General features: G+C 45.6%; 1 protein-coding gene across 1 annotated transcript in view; it reads left to right on the top strand.

The window, feature by feature from the left end:
• Positions 1–20,000, top strand: part of LOC110489523 (divergent protein kinase domain 2A) — a 101,080-nt gene that overhangs the window by 67,003 nt on the left and 14,077 nt on the right. Inside the window, exon 3 of the mRNA XM_090199060.1 lies at positions 19,699–20,000. This exon is cut by the window's right edge and continues 2 nt beyond it. Coding sequence (XP_090055186.1) covers positions 19,699–20,000 — 302 coding nt within the window. The remainder of the gene's footprint in view (positions 1–19,698) is intronic.

Raw genomic sequence — 20,000 nt, 5'->3', positions numbered from 1 at the left:
CACACACACACACTATCACACACACACACACACACACACACTATCACACACACACACACACTATCACACACACACACACACACACACACACACACACACACACACACACACACACTATCACACACACACACACAATCACAAGGTCAATGTAGAAGTTAAGAGGGTGAAACAGCCAAGTGTTTAAGGAGCTGACAGGTTACCATACAAGGATCTCACCTTTCAGTCATACAGCTGGAGCCTCATTCATTTCGAGGCTCTTTCAGGGCTGTGTAATTCAGTGTTACTGACGTGTTTTTTTAATCTCCATCCGGTGTGTCTGTGTTAATAATGTTTGTTCATTTGATGATAACACATTCGGCCCGCACCCTGACCTGCCAGTAGAAAATGCGCTGTGCAGTGGGAGACAGGGGAACACTTTTTCAACAGGATAGATTATTTCAAATGTAAATTATTTTAAGCCTAAAATATGTTTTTTTGACATTTTGGTAGTCCACTTGTATAATAATTCCATGCATGCAGTTCCTCTTCTGTCATTGATCACATTTCAATCAATCACATTTATTTATATAGCCCTTCGTACATCAGCTGATGTCTGTGTGCTGTACAGAAACCCAGCCTAAAACCCCAAACAGCAAGCAATGCAGGTGTAGAAGCACTGTGGCTAGGAAAAACTTCATAGAAAGGCCAAAACCTAGGAAGAAACCTAGAGAGGAACCAGGCTCTCAGGAGGGGTGGCTAGTCCTCTTCTGGCTGTACTGGGTAGAGAGGAACCAGGCTATAAGGGGTGGCCAGTCCTCTTCTGGCTGTACTGGGTAGAGAGGAACCAGGCTATGAGGGGTGGCCAGTCCTCTTCTGGCTGTACTGGGTAGAGAGGAACCAGGCTATAAGGGGTGGCCAGTCCTCTTCTGGCTGTACTGGGTAGAGAGGAACCAGGCTATGAGGGGTGGCCAGTCCTCTTCTGGCTGTGCCGGGTCGTAGAGGGTGCAACAGGTCAGTACTTCAGGAGTACATGTCAGTTGGCTTTTCATAGCTGAACATCCAGAGGTTGAGTGAGTGAGTGGAAAAACAGCAGGTATGGGACAAGGTAGCACGTCGGGTGAACAGGTCAGGGTTCCAGAGCCGCAGGCAGAACAGTTGAAACTGGAGCAGCAGCACGACCAGGTGGACTGGGGACAGCAAGGAGTCATCATGTCAGGTAGTCCTGAGGCATGGTCCTAGGTGCTCAGGTCCTCTGGGAGGGCAAGGTAAGATAATTAGAGGGACCAAATAAACCCTTGCTCAGCTGAATAATATCATAAATCGATGAACACTTCAATGCAGTTGACATCAGTAATGGACAAGGTTAATTGAATATCTGAAAGGATGTTGGAATTCGATTACTTGGGAGAGTAGCTAAGCCAGCTAGCAAGTCTCTTTTTAATTAATTAATTTTTTATTTTAAAAAAGCATCTGTTGCATTGCTACATAGCCTACAAGAAGAGACGTTGGACATTTTACTAAAAGGACAGTTTCATGACAGTTCTGATGAGTACTGGTAGCCTACACACCTGTCAGACCTGTAGCTTGTTGTTATTGTCGGCCAATCAGAGCAGCACTACATTCAGAGGCTCCATTTGTTGTGGGAGAGGAAAATAAATTACAATTTATTAAGGAATTAAGTTGTCTAAATGAGGAGTAGGCTACAGTGATCAACCAACAGGTAGACTGTTGTTTCAAATGACTGGAGTTGATGTAGACCAGGATGGGGAGCTCAGCAAAATAGCCTCAATTAGCCTTGTTACTTTAGCTAGCTAGCTGAGCCTTGTTACTTTAGCTAGCTAGCTGAGCCTTGTTACTTTACCTAGCTAGCTGAGCCTTGTTACTTTACCTAGCTAGCTTAGCCTTGTTACCTAGCTAGCTGAGCCTTGTTACTTTACCTAGCTAGCTGAGCCTTGTTACTTTACCTAGCTAGCTGAGCCTTGTTACTTTACCTAGCTAGCTGAGCCTTGTTACTTTACCTAGCTAGCTTAGCCTTGTTACCTAGCTAGCTGAGCCTTGTTACTTTAGCTAGCTAGCTGAGCCTTGTTACTTTACCTAGCTAGCTGAGCCTTGTTACTTTACCTAGCTAGCTGAGCCTTGTTACTTTACCTAGCTAGCTGAGCCTTGTTACTTTAGCTAGCTAGCTGAGCCTTGTTACTTTACCTAGCTAGCTGAGCCTTGTTACTTTACCTAGCTAGCTGAGCCTTGTTACTTTACCTAGCTAGCTTAGCCTTGTTACCTAGCTAGCTGAGCCTTGTTACTTTAGCTAGCTAGCTGAGCCTTGTTACTTTACCTAGCTAGCTTAGCCTTGTTACCTAGCTAGCTGAGCCTTGTTACTTTACCTAGCTAGCTTAGCCTTGTTACCTAGCTAGCTGAGCCTTGTTACTTTACCTAGCTAGCTTAGCCTTGTTACCTAGCTAGCTGAGCCTTGTTACTTTACCTAGCTAGCTTAGCCTTGTTACCTAGCTAGCTGAGCCTTGTTACTTTACCTAGCTAGCTGAGCCTTGTTACTTTACCTAGCTAGCTTAGCCTTGTTACCTAGCTAGCTGAGCCTTGTTACTTTACCTAGCTAGCTGAGCCTTGTTACTTTACCTAGCTAGCTTAGCCTTGTTACCTAGCTAGCTGAGCCTTGTTACTTTAGCTAGCTAGCTGAGCCTTGTTACTTTAGCTAGCTAGCTGAGCCTTGTTACTTTACCTAGCTAGCTGAGCCTTGTTACTTTACCTAGCTAGCTGAGCCTTGTTACTTTAGCTAGCTAGCTGAGCCTTGTTACTTTACCTAGCTAGCTGAGCCTTGTTACTTTACCTAGCTAGCTGAGCCTTGTTACTTTACCTAGCTAGCTTAGCCTTGTTACCTAGCTAGCTGAGCCTTGTTACTTTAGCTAGCTAGCTGAGCCTTGTTACTTTACCTAGCTAGCTTAGCCTTGTTACCTAGCTAGCTGAGCCTTGTTACTTTACCTAGCTAGCTTAGCCTTGTTACCTAGCTAGCTGAGCCTTGTTACTTTACCTAGCTAGCTTAGCCTTGTTACCTAGCTAGCTGAGCCTTGTTACTTTACCTAGCTAGCTTAGCCTTGTTACCTAGCTAGCTGAGCCTTGTTACTTTACCTAGCTAGCTGAGCCTTGTTACTTTACCTAGCTAGCTTAGCCTTGTTACCTAGCTAGCTGAGCCTTGTTACTTTACCTAGCTAGCTGAGCCTTGTTACTTTACCTAGCTAGCTTAGCCTTGTTACCTAGCTAGCTGAGCCTTGTTACTTTAGCTAGCTAGCTGAGCCTTGTTACTTTACCTAGCTAGCTGAGCCTTGTTACTTTACCTAGCTAGCTGAGCCTTGTTACTTTACCTAGCTAGCTGAGCCTTGTTACTTTAGCTAGCTAGCTGAGCCTTGTTACTTTACCTAGCTAGCTGAGCCTTGTTACTTTACCTAGCTAGCTGAGCCTTGTTACTTTACCTAGCTAGCTTAGCCTTGTTACCTAGCTAGCTGAGCCTTGTTACTTTAGCTAGCTAGCTGAGCCTTGTTACTTTACCTAGCTAGCTTAGCCTTGTTACCTAGCTAGCTGAGCCTTGTTACTTTACCTAGCTAGCTTAGCCTTGTTACCTAGCTAGCTGAGCCTTGTTACTTTACCTAGCTAGCTGAGCCTTGTTACTTTACCTAGCTAGCTTAGCCTTGTTACCTAGCTAGCTGAGCCTTGTTACTTTATCTAGCTAGCTGAGCCTTGTTACTTTACCTAGCTAGCTGAGCCTTGTTACTTTACCTAGCTAGCTGAGCCTTGTTACTTTACCTAGCTAGCTTAGCCTTGTTACCTAGCTAGCTGAGCCTTGTTACTTTACCTAGCTAGCTGAGCCTTGTTACTTTACCTAGCTAGCTTAGCCTTGTTACCTAGCTAGCTGAGCCTTGTTACTTTACCTAGCTAGCTGAGCCTTGTTACTTTACCTAGCTAGCTGAGCCTTGTTACTTTACCTAGCTAGCTGAGCCATGTTTATTCATTTATTTTAATTTTATTTTACCTTTATTTAAGTAGGCAAGTCGGTTAAGAACAAACTCTTATTAAGATGCTTCTCTCTGTCTCTCTCTCTCTCTCACCCCCCCATCAACCCTTCTGCTGCAAGACTCCATAGAAGTTTCGAAACAAAACAATAATTTTCCTTTGACGTGCCTTTTTGAAGTAGCTGCTATCATTCTCTTTTATGACTGTTCTGGCCCTCCCTTCTCCAAACATGACTGTTCTGGCCCTCCCTTCTCCAAACATGACTGTTCTGGCCCTCCCTTCTCCAAACATGACTGTTCTGGCCCTCCCTTCTCCAAACATGACTGTTCTGGCCCTCCCTTCTCCAAACATGACTGTTCTGGCCCTCCCTTCTCCAAACATGGCTGTTCTGGCCCTCCCTTCTACAAACATGGCTGTTCTGGCCCTCCCTTCTCCAAACATGGCTGTTCTGGCCCTCCCTTCTCCAAACATTGTTTACTCCATGTGTAACTCTGTGTTGTTGTCTGTTCACACTGCTATGCTTTATCTTTTCCAGGTTGCAGTTGTAAATGAGAACTTGTTCTCAACTAGCCTACCTGGTTAAATAAAGGTGAAATAAAATGTAAAAAATAAAACATGGCTGTTCTGGCCCTCCCATCTCCAAACCTGACTGTCCCGTCTCCAAACCTGACTGTCCCGTCTCCAAACCTGACTGTCCCGTCTCCAAACCTGACTGTCCCGTCTCCAAACTGTCCCGTCTCCAAACTGTCCCGTCTCCAAACTGTCCCATCTCCAAACTGTCCCGTCTCCAAACCTGACTGTCCCGTCTCCAAACCTGACTGTCCCGTCTCCAAACCTGACTGTCCCGTCTCCAAACTGTCCCGTCTCCAAACTGTCCCGTCTCCAAACCTGACTGTCCCGTCTCCAAACCTGACTGTCCCGTCTCCAAACCTGACTGTCCCGTCTCCAAACTGTCCCGTCTCCAAACTGTCCCGTCTCCAAACTGTCCCGTCTCCAAATATGACTGTCCCGTCTCCAAACATAACTGTCCCGTCTCTAAACCTGACTGTCCCGTCTCTAAACCTGACTGTCCCGTCTCTAAACCTGACTGTCCCGTCTCTAAACCTGACTGTCCCGTCTCTAAACCTGACTGTCCCGTCTCCAAACCTGACTGTCCCGTCTCTAAACATGACTGTCCCGTCTCTAAACCTGACTGTCCCGTCTCCAAACCTGACTGTCCCGTCTCCAAACTGTCCCGTCTCCAAACTGTCCCGTCTCCAAACTGTCCCGTCTCCAAACCTGACTGTCCCGTCTCCATACTGTCCCGTCTCCAAACTGTCCCGTCTCCAAACCTGACTGTCCCGTCTCCAAACCTGACTGTCCCGTCTCTAAACCTGACTGTCCCGTCTCCAAACCTGACTGTCCCGTCTCCAAACTGTCCCGTCTCCAAACTGTCCCGTCTCCAAACCTGACTGTCCCGTCTCCAAACTGTCCCGTCTCCATACTGTCCCGTCTCCAAACTGTCCCGTCTCCAAACCTGACTGTCCCGTCTCTAAACCTGACTGTCCCGTCTCTAAACCTGACTGTCCCGTCTCCAAACCTGACTGTCCCGTCTCTAAACCTGACTGTCCCGTCTCTAAACCTGACTGTCCCGTCTCCAAACCTGACTGTCCCGTCTCCAAACCTGACTGTCCCGTCTCTAAACCTGACTGTCCCGTCTCCAAACCTGACTGTCCCGTCTCCAAACATGACTGTCCCGTCTCTAAACATGATTGTCCCGTCTCTAAACATGACTGTCCCGTCTCCAAACATGACTGTCCCGTCTCCAAACATGACTGTCCCGTCTCCAAACCTGACTGTCCCGTCTCCAAACATGACTGTCCCGTCTCTAAACATGAATGTCCCGTCTCCAAACATGACTGTCCCGTCTCTAAACCTGACTGTCCCGTCTCTAAACCTGACTGTCCCGTCTCTAAACCTGACTGTCCCGTCTCTAAACCTGACTGTCCCGTCTCTAAACATGAAACATGACTGTCCCGTCTCTAAACCTGACTGTCCCGTCTCTAAACATGACTGTCCCGTCTCTAAACATGACTGTCCCGTCTCTAAACATGACTGTCCCGTCTCTAAACATGACTGTCCCATCTCTAAACATGAAACATGACTGTCCCGTCTCTAAACCTGACTGTCCCGTCTCTAAACCTGACTGTCCCGTCTCCAAACCTGACTGTCCCGTCTCCAAACCTGACTGTCCCGTCTCTAAACCTGACCGTTCTGGTCCTCCCGTCTCTAAACCTGACCGTTCTGGTCCTCCCGTCTCCAAACCTGACCGTTCTGGTCCTCCCGTCTCTAAACCTGACCGTTCTGGTCCTCCCGTCTCTAAACCTGACCGTTCTGGTCCTCCCGTCTCCAAACCTGACCGTTCTGGTCCTCCCGTCTCTAAACCTGACCGTTCTGGTCCTCCCGTCTCTAAACCTGACCGTTCTGGTCCTCCCGTCTCCAAACCTGACCGTTCTGGTCCTCCCGTCTCTAAACCTGACCGTTCTGGTCCTCCCGTCTCTTTGTTTTCAACTCTCCATTTCGCAGCTTTTCTCTTATTGAAATGAACTCTGACATTGTTTCCCTTTTTTGTTGCCTCCGTGGGTCGACGCGAACTTCTTATGTTTCTGTCCTCGTTCCCAAAGCATTTGGCGCTGTGCGTGCAGTTAAATCATGTCAGAAGAACTCAATGTAGCGTATAGATATGATGCATTTTATGGATTTTGAATGTTTTCTTTTATTCAACCCACAACCGCACCACTAGTGTATATAACACACACACACACACACACACACACACACACACACACACACACACACACACACACACACACACATAGACTTGTGGGGTACTCTGCTGTGAGTTTTGAACTCCCTGTGTTCTACTGGCTATGCCCTTCCTGTTCCTGTCCTAACTCGTCCTCACCTGGAGGGTTTGACGAGGGGAGGAAAGCAGAGAATTCCACCACGCCCTGTTCCTTGGTTTTATAACAGCAGACTGTTAGCTGCTGAACACAGGACGCACACTGGGCCTGACTGCCTGGAGGCTAACTGCTAATTTACCCTGGTCTGTAGTGACCTGAGTTTTGTGTTCGTCACATTGTTGTGGATTGAGGGTTCACTTTCGGCCTATGTATAATTAGGGGTGGGACACACACACATGGAAACACACACACGGACACACACACACACACACACACACACACACACACACACACACACACGGAGTCCAGGCCAAATGTTCACTATACTTAGCCTAGCCTTCTAATTATTAGCATAACCAAGGACTTATCGATTTAATAAAATATGTAGCCTACTTAGATTTTTTTATATAAAATGTTGTCTCGTTCATTGTTTCTTTAAAAACAAAAAAAACGTTTTTTGTCGTCTTGACTTAGCCGAGCCATGCGTCTTGTGTCGTAGAGAGAACGACTACCACAGCTCTGCAGCTGTGTTCTACTGTATTACTCACCCGCTGGCAGTAAAACCACCGGAAGTTTCTTGGTGAAGCTTCACTGCATATCGTACATCTCTTTAGCAGAGCGCGAAGGCTCTTTTCATTGATTCACGGGACCAGGCCATTATGTAAGGCCACAACGGGACTCAAAACACACAACGGGACTCAAACACACAACGGGACTCAAAACACACAACGGGACTCAAAACACACAACGGGACTCAAAACACACAACGGGACTCAAAACACACAACGGGACTCAAACACACAACGGGACTCAAAACACACAACGGGACTCAAAACACACAACGGGACTCAAACACACAACGGGACTCAAACACACTGGAATGTTTCATTTGCAATTTCTACCTTTTCAGCGTTTCTGACGTCAGTAGTCTGTGTTTTGGAGGGGGAGGGACTTGTAACGTCAGTAGCCTATGCTTTGGAGGGGGAGGGACTTGTAACGTCAGTAGCCTATGCTTCGGAGGGGGAGGGGCTTGTAACGTCAGTAGCCTATGCTTTGTAGGGGGAGGGACTTGTAACGTCAGTAGCCTATGCTTTGGAGGGAGAGGGACTTGTAACGTCAGTAGCCTATGCTTCGGAGGGGGAGGGACTTGTAATGTCAGTAGCCTATGCTTCGGAGGGGGAGGGACTTGTAACGTCAGTAGCCTATGCTTCGGAGGGGGAGGGACTTGTAACGTCAGTAGCCTATGCTTTGGAGGGGGAGGGACTTGTAACGTCAGTAGCCTATGCTTCGGAGGGGGAGGGACTTGTAACGTCAGTAGCCTATGCTTCGGAGGGGGAGGGACTTGTAACGTCAGTAGCCTATGCTTTGGAGGGGGAGGGACTTGTAACGTCAGTAGCCTATGCTTCGGAGGGGGAGGGACTTGTAACGTCAGTAGCCTATGCTTTGGAGGGGGAGGGACTTGTAACGTCAGTAGCCTATGCTTCGGAGGGGGAGGGGCTTGTAACGTCAGTAGCCTATGCTTTGTAGGGGGAGGGACTTGTAACGTCAGTAGCCTATGCTTTGGAGGGAGAGGGACTTGTAACGTCAGTAGCCTATGCTTCGGAGGGGGAGGGACTTGTAACGTCAGTAGCCTATGCTTCGGAGGGGGAGGGACTTGTAACGTCAGTAGCCTATGCTTCGGAGGGGGAGGGACTTGTAACGTCAGTAGCCTATGCTTCGGAGGGGGAGGGGGAGGGACTTGTAACGTCAGTAGCCTATGCTTCGGAGGGGGAGGGACTTGTAACGTCAGTAGCCTATGCTTCGGAGGGGGAGGGACTTGTAACGTCAGTAGCCTATGCTTCGGAGGGGGAGGGACTTGTAACGTCAGTAGCCTATGCTTCGGAGGGGGAGGGGGAGGGAGCCTATGCTTCGGAGGGGGAGGGGGAGGGAGCCTACACACACTGATTAAGGTTTCCAGATGACAGACCCTGGAATACGTTTCTGAGTGACAGTGAGGGCTTTGCATGGGCCCTTTGTTGCGTTTTTTTTGTGGGACTGAAAAACAACGTTATTAAGTTCCCCCTGGCTGTAACCCACTACTCCTAGGAGATAGGGGAGAGGAAATCAGTCCCTCGGCAATCTGTACATCCTTCCTCCCTAACATTTCACTGAAGAGAAGAGGAGCATCAGAACAGGAGTCAGACATAAGTATGATCTCAGACTGGCTTTTCAATTCTGAGAGGGAGACAAAATACACTGGCTGTAATATTAGGCTCCCATTAACCCCACCCTCAATCTCTCTCTCCTTCATTCCACTCCTTTCTCTCTCCTTCATTCCACTCCTCTCTCTCTCCTTCACACTCTCCTCTCTCTCTCTCCTTCACACTCTCCTCTCTCTCTCTCCTTCACACTCTCCTCTCTCTCTCTCCTTCACACTCTCCTCTCTCTCCTTCACACTCCTCTCTCTCTCTCTCCTTCACACTCTCCTCTCTCTCTGTCCTTCAAACTCTCCTCTCTCTCTCCTTCACACTCTCCTCTCTCTCTCCTTCGCCTATCCTCTCTCTCCTTCACAGTCCTCTCTCTCTCTCTCCTTCACACTCCTCTCTCTCTCCTTCACAGTCCTCTCTCTCTCTCCTTCACACTCCTCTCTCTCTCCTTCACAGTCCTCTCTCTCTCTCCTTCACAGTCCTCTCTCTCTCTCCTTCACACTCTCCTCTCTCTCTCCTTCACACTCCTCTCTCTCTCTCCTTCACACTCCTCTCTCTCTCTCCTTCACACTCTCCTCTCTCTCTCTCCTTCACACTCTCCTCTCTCTCTCTCCTTCATTCCTCTCCTCTCTCTCTCCTCTCTCTCTCTCCTTCACACTCTCCTCTCTCTCTCCTTCACACTCTCCTCTCTTTCTCCTTCACACTCTCCTCTCTCTCTCTCCTTCACACTCTCCCCTCTCTCTCCTTCACACTCCTCTCTCTCTCCTCTCTCTCTCCTTCACACTCTCCCCTCTCTCTCCTTCACACTCTCCTCTCTCTCTCTCTCTCTCTCCTTCACACTCTCCTCTCTCTCTCTCTCCTTCATTCCTCTCCTCTCTCTCTCCTCTCTCTCTCTCCTTCACACTCTCCCCTCTCTCTCCTTCACACTCTCCCCTCTCTCTCCTTCACACTCTCCTCTCTCTCTCTCCTTCACACTCTCCTCTCTCTCTCCTTCACACTCTCCTCTCTCTCTCTCCTTTATTCATCTCCTCTCTCTCTCCTCTCTCTCTCTCCTTCACACTCTCCCCTCTCTCTCCTTCACACTCTCCTCTCTTTCTCTCTCCTTCACACTCTCCTCTCTCGCTCCTTCACTCTCCTCTCTCTCTCTCCTTCACACTCTCCTCTCTCTCTCTCCTTCACACTCTCCCCTCTCTCTCTCCTTCACACTCTCCTCTCTCTCTCCTCTCTCTCTCTCCTTCACACTCTCCCCTCTCTCTCCTTCACACTCTCCTCTCTCTCTCTCCTTCACTCTCCTCTCTCTCTCTCTCTCTCTCTCTCTCTATCTCTCTCCTTCACACTCTCCTCTCTCTCTCTCTCTCTCTCTCTCGCTCTCTCTCTCTCCTTCACACTCTTTATCTCTCCTCCTTTCTCCTCGTGAAGTGATGTAGCCGGTCTCTCTCTGCTCATTGACAAAGCAGCAGACTGGCAACAAAGGAGAGACATTTTTAGCAGGCAGGTCACTGGCTGTCCTGTTAAAATGTTACAACGCATGACTGAGGGTCTGAAAGGGGGAAGGGGAACACTTTCTCTCCTGTTCTCTCATTCTTTAGCTCTCTCTGTCTGTGTCTCTCTGTGTCTCTCTGTGTCTCTCTTCTTTATCTCTCTCTCTCTCTCTCTCTCTCTCTCTCTATCTCTCTCTCTTTGTATGTCTCTCTCTCTCTCTCTCTCTCTCTCTCTCTCTCTCTCTCTCTCTGCTTTCTCTCAATATCTCACCCTTTCTCTCTCTCTCTCTCTCTCTCTCTCTCTAGCCTGGGGGTATTTACAGGGCAGGATTATTTCTGAGTTAGTGAGCTAAGTTACTTTCAGCAACAAACACACTAGTTGATAAAGATCTGACTCCATGGCAACAGCAGTAACGATGGGTGTGTTGGGAACAGGATACTGACTCCATGGCAACAGCAGTAATGGTGGGTGTGTTGGGGACAGGATACTGACTCCATGACAACAGCAGTAATGGTGGGTGTGTTGGGGACAGGATACTGACTCCATGACAACAGCAGTAATGGTGGGTGTGTTGGAGACAGGATACTGACTCCATGGCAACAGCAGTAGCGGTGGGTGTGTTGGGGACAGGATACTGACTCCATGACAACAGCAGTAATGGTGGGTGTGTTGGGGACAGGATACTGACTCCATGACAACAGCAGTAATGGTGGGTGTGTTGGGGACAGGATACTGACTCCATGGCAACAGCAGTAACGGTGGGTGTGTTGGGGACAGGATACTGACTCCATGGCAACAGCAGTAGCGGTGGTTGTGTTGGGGACAGGATACTGACTCCATGGAAACAGCAGTATTGGTGGGTGTGTTGGGGACAAGATACTGACTCCATGGCAACAGCAGTAGCGGTGGGTGTGTTGGAGACATGATACTGACTCCATGGCAACAGCAGTAATGGTGGGTGTGTTGGGGACAGGATACTGACTGCATGGCAACAGCAGTAGCGGTGGGTGTGTTGGGGACAGGATACTGACTCCATGGAAACAGCAGTAATGGTGGATGTGTTGGGGACAGGATACTGACTCCATGGCAACAGCAGTAGCGGTGGGTGTGTTGGGGACAGGATACTGACTCCATGACAACAGCAGTAATGGTGGGTGTGTTGGGGACAGGATACTGACTCCATGACAACAGCAGTAATGGTGGGTGTGTTGGGGACAGGATACTGACTCCATGGCAACAGCAGTAACGGTGGGTGTGTTGGGGACAGGATACTAACTCCATGGCAACAGCAGTAGCGGTGGGTGTGTTGGGGACAGGATACTGACTTCATGGAAACAGCAGTATTGGTGGGTGTGTTGGGGACAGGATACTGACTCCATGGCAACAGCAGTAGCGGTGGGTGTGTTGGAGACATGATACTGACTCCATGGCAACAGCAGTAATGGTGGGTGTGTTGGGGACAGGATACTGACTCCATTGCAACAGCAGTAGCGGTGGGTGTGTTGGGGACAGGATACTGACTCCATGGCAACAGCAGTAGCGGTGGGTGTGTTGGAGACAGGATACTGATTCCATGTCAACAGCAGTAACGGTGGGTGTGTTGGGAACAGGATACTGGTATACTATTGAGACCTTACTATTGTCCTCATGCTATTTCTGGGTGATATGGCCTCTCTTTTTTTTCCCTTAAAACTAGTGGGCTATTCACAATAAACAATTCAAGTCAGAAGTTTACATAAACCGTAGCCAAGTACATTTAAATTCAGTTTTTCACAATTCCTGACATTTAATCCTAGTAAAAAATGCCCTGTTTTAGGTCAGTTAGGATCACCACTTTATTTTAATAATGTGAAAGGTCATAATAATAGTAGGAAGAATTGTTTATTTCAGCTTTTATTTCTTTCATCACATTCCCAGTGAGTCAGAAGTTTACATACACTCAATTAGTATTTGGTAGCAATGCCTTTAAATTGTTTAACTTGGGTCAAACGTTTTGGGTAGCCTTCCACAAGCTTCCCACAATAAGTTGGTTGCATTTTAGCCCATTCCTCCTGACAGAGCTGGTATAACTGAGTCAGGTTTGTAGGCCTCCTTGATCGCTCACACTTTTTCATTTCTGTCCACATATTTTCTATGTGATTGAGGTCAGGGCTTTGTGATGGCCACTCCAATACCTTGACTTTGTTGTCCTTAAGCCATTTTGCCACAACTTTGGAAGTATGCTTGGGGTCATTGTCCATTTGGAAGACCCATTTGCGACCAAGCTTTAACCTCCTGATGTCTTGAGATGTTGCTTCAATATATCCACATGAATTTCCTCCCTCCTGATGCCATCTATTTTGTGAATTGCACCAGTCCCTCCTGCAGCAAAGCACCCCCACAACATGATGCTGCCACCCCCGTACTTCACGGTTGGGATGGTGTTCTTCGGCTTGCAAGCCTCCCTATTTTTCCTCCAGAAATAACGATGGTCATTATGGCCAAACAGTTCTATTTTTTTTTCATCAGACCAGAGGACATTTCTCCAAAAAGTACGATCTTTGTCCTCATGTGTAGTTGCAAACCGTAGTCTGGCTTTTTTTATGGCAGTTCTGGAGCAGTGGCTTCTTCCTTGCTGAACGGCCTTTCAGGTTATGTCAATATAGGACTCGTTTTACTGTGGATATAGATACTTTTGTACCTGGTTCCTCCAGCATCTTCACAAGGTCCTTTGCTGTTGTTCTGGGATTGATTTGCACTTTTCACACCAAATTATATTAGTCTCTAGGAGACAGAACGTGTCTCCTTCCTGAGCGGTATGACGGCTGCGTGGTCCCATGGTGTTTATACTTGCGTACTATTGTTTGTACAGATGAACGTGGTACCTTCAGGCATTTGGAAATTGCTCCCAAGGATGAACCAGACTTGTGGAGGTCTATAATCTTTTTTTCTGAGGTCTTGGCTGATTTCTTTTGATTTTCCCATGATGTCAAGCAAAGAGGCCCTGAGTTTGGAGGTAGGTCTTGAAATACATCCACAGGTACACCTCCAATTGACTCAAATTATGTCAATTAGCCTATCAGAAGCTTCTAAAGCCATGACATCATTTTCTGGAATTTTCCAAGCTGTTTAAAGGCACAGTCAACTTAGTGTATGTACATTTCTGACCCACTGGAATAGTGATTCAGTGAATTATAAGTGAAATAATCTGTCTGTAAACAATCTGTCTCGTGGTCGAGCAACAACCAATAAGCTCCTTCAGTAACCGGGAGTGTCTAGTGGTCGAGCAACAACCAATCAGCTCCTTCAGTCACCGGGAGTGTCTAGTGGTCGAGCAACAACCAATCAGCTCCTTCAGTAACCGAGAGTGTCTAGTGGTCGAGGAAACAACCAATCAGCTCCTTCAGTCACCGGGGATGGGGCTAGTGGTCGAGCAACAACCAATCAGCTCCTTCAGTCACCGGGGATGGGGCTAGGTCTTTGTGGAAGGCAGGTGACTCATGTATCGGTAACTATAAAACTATAAAAATGGACGTTACACACTGTGTATCACATTTAACAAACCAAACATTCAAATACCATCATAGAGGGTAAAGTAAAAACCCGTCCGTGCATCAATTCCTATACATAGTAATATACGGTTTAATTATTAATAATAACGTAATTTCTATACATAGTAATATATGGTTTAATTATTAATAATAATGTAATTCCTATACATAGTAATATACGGTTTAATTATTAATAATAACGTAATTTCTATACATAGTAATATATGGTTTAATTATTAATAATAATGTAATTCCTATACATAGTAATATACGGTTTAATTATTAATAATCATTTAATTCCTATACATAGTAATATACGGTTTAATTATTAATAATAATGTAATTCCTATACATAGTAATATACGGTTTAATTATTAATAATTATTTAATTCCTATACATAGTAATATACGGTTTAATTATTAATAATAACGTAATTCCTATACATAGTAATATACGGTTTAATTATTAATGATAATTTAATTCCTATACATAGTAATATACGGTTTAATTATTAATAATAATTTAATTCCTATACATAGTAATATACGGTTTAATTATTAATAATAATTTAATTCCTATACATAGTAATATACGGTTTAATTATTAATGATAATTTAATTCCTATACATAGTAATATACGGTTTAATTATTAATAATAATTTAATTCCTATACATAGTAATATACGGTTTAATTATTAATAATAATTGTATTCCTATACATAGTAATATATGGTTTAATTATTAATAATAATTTAATTCCTATACATAGTAATATACGGTTTAATTATTAATAATAATTTAATTCCTATACATAGTAATATATGGTTTAATTATTAATAATAATTTAATTCCTATACATAGTAATATATAGTTCAATTATTAATAATAATTGTATTCCTATACATAGTAATATATGGTTTAATTATTAATAATAATTGTATTCCTATACATAGTAATACACGGTTTAATTATTAATAATAATTGTATTCCTATACATAGTAATATACGGTTTAATTATTAATAATAATTTAATTCCTATACATAGTAATATATGGTTTAATTATTAATAATAATTTAATTCCTATACATAGTAATATATGGTTGAATTATTAATAATAATTGTATTCCTATACATAGTAATATACGGTTTAATTATTAATAATAATTTAATTCCTATACATAGTAATATACAGTTTACCACACTACAGTTCTCTAACCTTTGGTCCATCTTTTTATGTTGTGATTTGTGTGGATTCAAATATAGATAGTCATGAAGGGGTGGATGGTGGAAATTCATTCCACTTTTTAATTTAGTCTGAGTAAAGTTTAGGCCTTAAAGGAGTGGCCATTCTAATTTTGTTCTGACTATCAGTTGAATTTGATTTGATTTCAATGTTCACAAGCCTTTTGATTTCAACAAAACCTTCCGTATGTTTTTTGCCCATTTGCGTATTTCCTAAGAACTGTTGTTGCTTAGACAGTTTTTGTTCATTATCTGAGGTGTTTGTGTTTGTGCCTGCCATCGGTTGAGACCAGTGATGCACCGATATGACATTCTTGGCCGATACCGATGTCCGATATTTTGCTTGCCCCCCCCCCCCCAAAAAAATGATACCGATATTTACAATTTTATTGGCCTTTTAAGCCATTAACAATTTAACACCTTCAGCCAAACCCGTGTAGTAACCTAGTTCTACACATTACAGGCTCAATCAACTAGGTTACCACATTACAGGCTCTACTAGGTTACCACATTACAGGCTCTACTAGGTTACCATATTACAGGCTCTACTAGGTTACCACATTACAGGCTCTACTAGGTTACCACATTACAGGCTCTACTAGGTTACCATATTACAGGCTCTACTAGGTTACCACATTACAGGCTCTACTAGGTTACCACATTACAGGCTCTACTAGGTTACCACATTACAGGCTCTACTAGGTTACCACATTACAGGCTCTACTAGGTTACCACATTACAGGCTCTACTAGGTTACCACATTACAGGCTCTACTAGGTTACCACATTACAGGCTCTACTAGGTTACCACATTACAGGCTCTACTAGGTTACCACATTACAGGCTCTACTAGGTTACCACATTACAGGCTCTACTAGGTTGCCACATTACAGGCTCTACTAGGTTACCACATTACAGGCTCTACTAGGTTACTACATTACATTCTACAGGCTTCCTCCTCATTTGTCATGCTGGACAAGTCTGTGTGTGTGTGTGTGTGTGTGTGTGTGTGTGTGTGTTCACGATAAGGGAATCTTACAACAGCTTCAGTGTGAGTTATCAAAAGCCCAGTGACCCCAGACTAGTCTTGACAGAGTGGTAGCAGTGAAGTGAGAGAACAGAATGCATTCTAATCGTCAGTTAGCTGACTAATCATTTGTTTAGTAAGTTGCGCCACCTCTATCCCACAATTCCCGGCTCTGTGGCAAGAGTCCAGCTGTCTCCGAAACACACACCACCACCACACTATGACATTTTCACAATGTATGTTTTTAAATAATTGAAGCCTCATTAAAGTCTGAACAAGAGACACTGCATTAATAATGAATCACTTTCCCCTGATACCACAAATGGATAGCTGTGGTATTGGGATGGCTACAGCTGTAAGGCGAGAGGCTAACTAACTAACTCCTACCTGCAATGACACTTGAGTTTCTCTCTGCTGTTAACGTCTCCGGCTACAGACATGGATGCCAGCCGTCAGAGACACACAGTGATTTAATACAACACGCTGGTATCGTGGCTAGCAGGCAGTGCTCAGGTGGGCTCCGATAAATGTTGTTTTTTTATTCAGTCTTGGCTGTGTAACAGTTAGAGAGAGAGAGAGAGAGGAAAAGAGAGGGAGTATAGTGAGTGAGTGGGGGGGGTGGTAGGGTAGGGGGAGAGAGAGACAGAGAGAGAGAGAGAGACGGTGAGAGAGAGACAGGGAGGTGAGAGAGAGAGAGGGAGAGAGAGAGAGAGAGAGAGAGAGAGAGAGAGAGAGAGAGAGAGAGACAGAGAGAGAGAGAGAGAGAGACCGAGGGAGAGAGAGGGAGAGAGAGAGACAGAGACAGAGAGAGACAGAGAGAGAGAGAGACGGAGGGAGAGAGAGAGACAGAGGGAGAGAGAGAGACAGAGGGAGAGAGAGAGAGAGATAGAGAGGGAGGGAGAGCAAAAGAAAGAGCTGTAATGAGACAACCAATCCAGTTCCTCAGGGGGCTGCCCACTCAGCCAACTACAGCTGCCTCAAACTCTACTCATTTCAGCCGTGTGTGTGTTTGCGTTTGCCTTACTGCAATATTGAAACTGATTCCTTCGAAATACACACAGAAGCCTCTCCTTCTCCTTAAACGTGTTAACCCTCACAAGGCTGCCGGCCCAGACGGCATCCCCAGCCGCGTCCTCAGAGCCTGACCAGCTGGCTGGTGTGTTTACTGACATATTCAATCTCTCCCTACTTAGATTTGGGTGTAGTAGGTAGTTGTTGGGAAATTGTTAGATTCCTTGTTAAATATTACTGCACTGTCAGAACTAGAAGCACAAGCATTTCGCTACACTCGCATTAACATCTGCTAACCATGTGACCAATAACATCTGCTAACCATGTGACCAATAACATCTGCTAACCATGTGACCAATAACATCTGCTAACCATGTGACCAATAACATCTGCTAACCATGTGACCAATAACATCTGCTAACCATGTGACCAATAACATCTGCTAACCATGTGTATGTGAGCAATAACATCTGCTAACCATGTGTATGTGAGCAATAACATCTGCTAACCATGTGACCAATAACATCTGTTAAACACGTGTATGTGATCAATAACATCTGCTAACCATGTGACCAATAACATCTGTTAAACACGTGTATGTGATCAATAACATCTGCTGAACAGTTGTATGTGATCAATAACATCTGCTAACCATGTGACCAATAACATCTGTTAAACACGTGTATGTGATCAATAACATCTGCTGAACATGTGTATGTGACCATTAACATCTGTTAAACATGTGTATGTGACCATTAACATCTGCTAACCATGTGACCAATAACATCTTCTAACCATGTGACCAATAACATCTGCTAACCATGTGACCAATAACATCTGCTAACCATGTGAATGTGACCAATAACATCTGCTAACCATGTGACCAATAACATCTGCTAACCATGTGACCAATAACATCTGCTAACCATGTGTATGTGACCAATAACATCTGCTAACCATGTGACCAATAACATCTGCTAACCATGTGACCAATAACATCTGCTAACCATGTGACCAATAACATCTGCTAACCATGTGACCAATAACATCTGCTAACCATGTGACCAATAACATCTGCTAACCATGTGTATGTGACCAATAACATCTGCTAACCATGTGACCAATAACATCTGCTAACCATGTGACCAATAACATCTGCTAACCATGTGACCAATAACATCTGCTAACCATGTGTATGTGACCAATAACATCTGCTAACCATGTGTATGTGACCAATAACATCTGCTACCATCTGCCACCTCTACACTCTAACCACTAGGCTACCTGCCTCCTCTACACTCTAACCACTAGTCTACCTGCCTCCTCTACACTCTAACCACTAGGCTACCCTGCCTCCTCTACACTCTAACCACTAGTCTACCTGCCTCCTCTACACTCTAACCACTAGGTTACCTGCCTCCTCTACACTCTAACCACTAGTCTACCTGCCTCCTCTACACTCTAACCACTAGACTACCTGACTCCTCTACACTCTAACCACTAGGTTACCTGCCACCTCTAAACTCTAACCACTAGTCTACCTGCCTCCTCTACACTCTAACCACTAGTCTACCTGCCGCCTCTACACTCTAACCACTAGACTACCTGCCTCCTCTACACTCTAACCACTAGACTACCTGCCTCCTCTACACTCTAACCTCTAGACTACCTACCTCCTCTATACTCTAACACTAGGCTACCTGCCGCCTCTACATTCTAACCACTAGGCTACCTGCCTCCTCTACACTCTAACCACTAGGCTACCTGCCGCCTCTACACTCTAACCACTAGGCTACCTGCCATCTCTACACTCTAACCACTAGGCTACCTGCCTCCTCAACACTCTAACCACTAGGCTACCTGCCGCCTCTACACTCTAACCACTAGGCTACCTGCCTCCTCTACACTCTAACCACTAGGCTACCTGCCATCTCTACACTCTAACCACTAGGCTACCTGCCTCCTCTACATTCTAACCACTAGGCTACCTGCCTCCTCTACACTCTAACCACTAGGCTACCTGCCATCTCTACACTCTAACCACTAGGTTACCTGCCGCCTCTACACTCTAACCACTAGACTACCTGCCTCCTCTACATTCTAACCACTAGGCTACCTGCCTCCTCTACACTCTAACCACTAGACTACCTACCTCCTCTACACTCTAACCACTAGTCTACCTGCCGCCTCTACACTCTAACCACTAGTCAACATATACCTGTTTTTCCTTTCTTCTCTAATAACCCACATCCCTTCTCCCTCTCCCCGCGTCCTGCAGAGTTTCCCGTCAGACGAGGGCTGGCCGTTCGCCAAGTACCTGGGGGCGTGTGGTCGCGTGGTGGCGGTGAACTACGTCGGCGAGGAGCTGTGGTCTTTCTACAACGCTCCGTGGGACAAGAGGGTCGACCTGGCCCGACAGCTGATGGACATCGCTGAGCAGCTCACCAACAACGACTTTGACTTCGCCCTCTACCTGCTGGACGTGAGCTTCGATAACTTCGCCGTGGGGCCGCGGGACGGAAAGGTCATCGTGGTGGACGCTGAGAACGTCCTGGTGGCGGACAAGAGACTTATCAAACA

The sequence above is a fragment of the Oncorhynchus mykiss genome, chromosome 15, assembly GCF_057628025.1.
Source record: "Oncorhynchus mykiss isolate SJ-2025 chromosome 15, ASM5762802v1, whole genome shotgun sequence".
Lineage (NCBI taxonomy): Eukaryota > Metazoa > Chordata > Actinopteri > Salmoniformes > Salmonidae > Oncorhynchus > Oncorhynchus mykiss.
The sequence above is the reverse complement of the archived record's forward strand: the minus strand, read 5'-3'. Positions and strand labels throughout refer to the sequence as shown.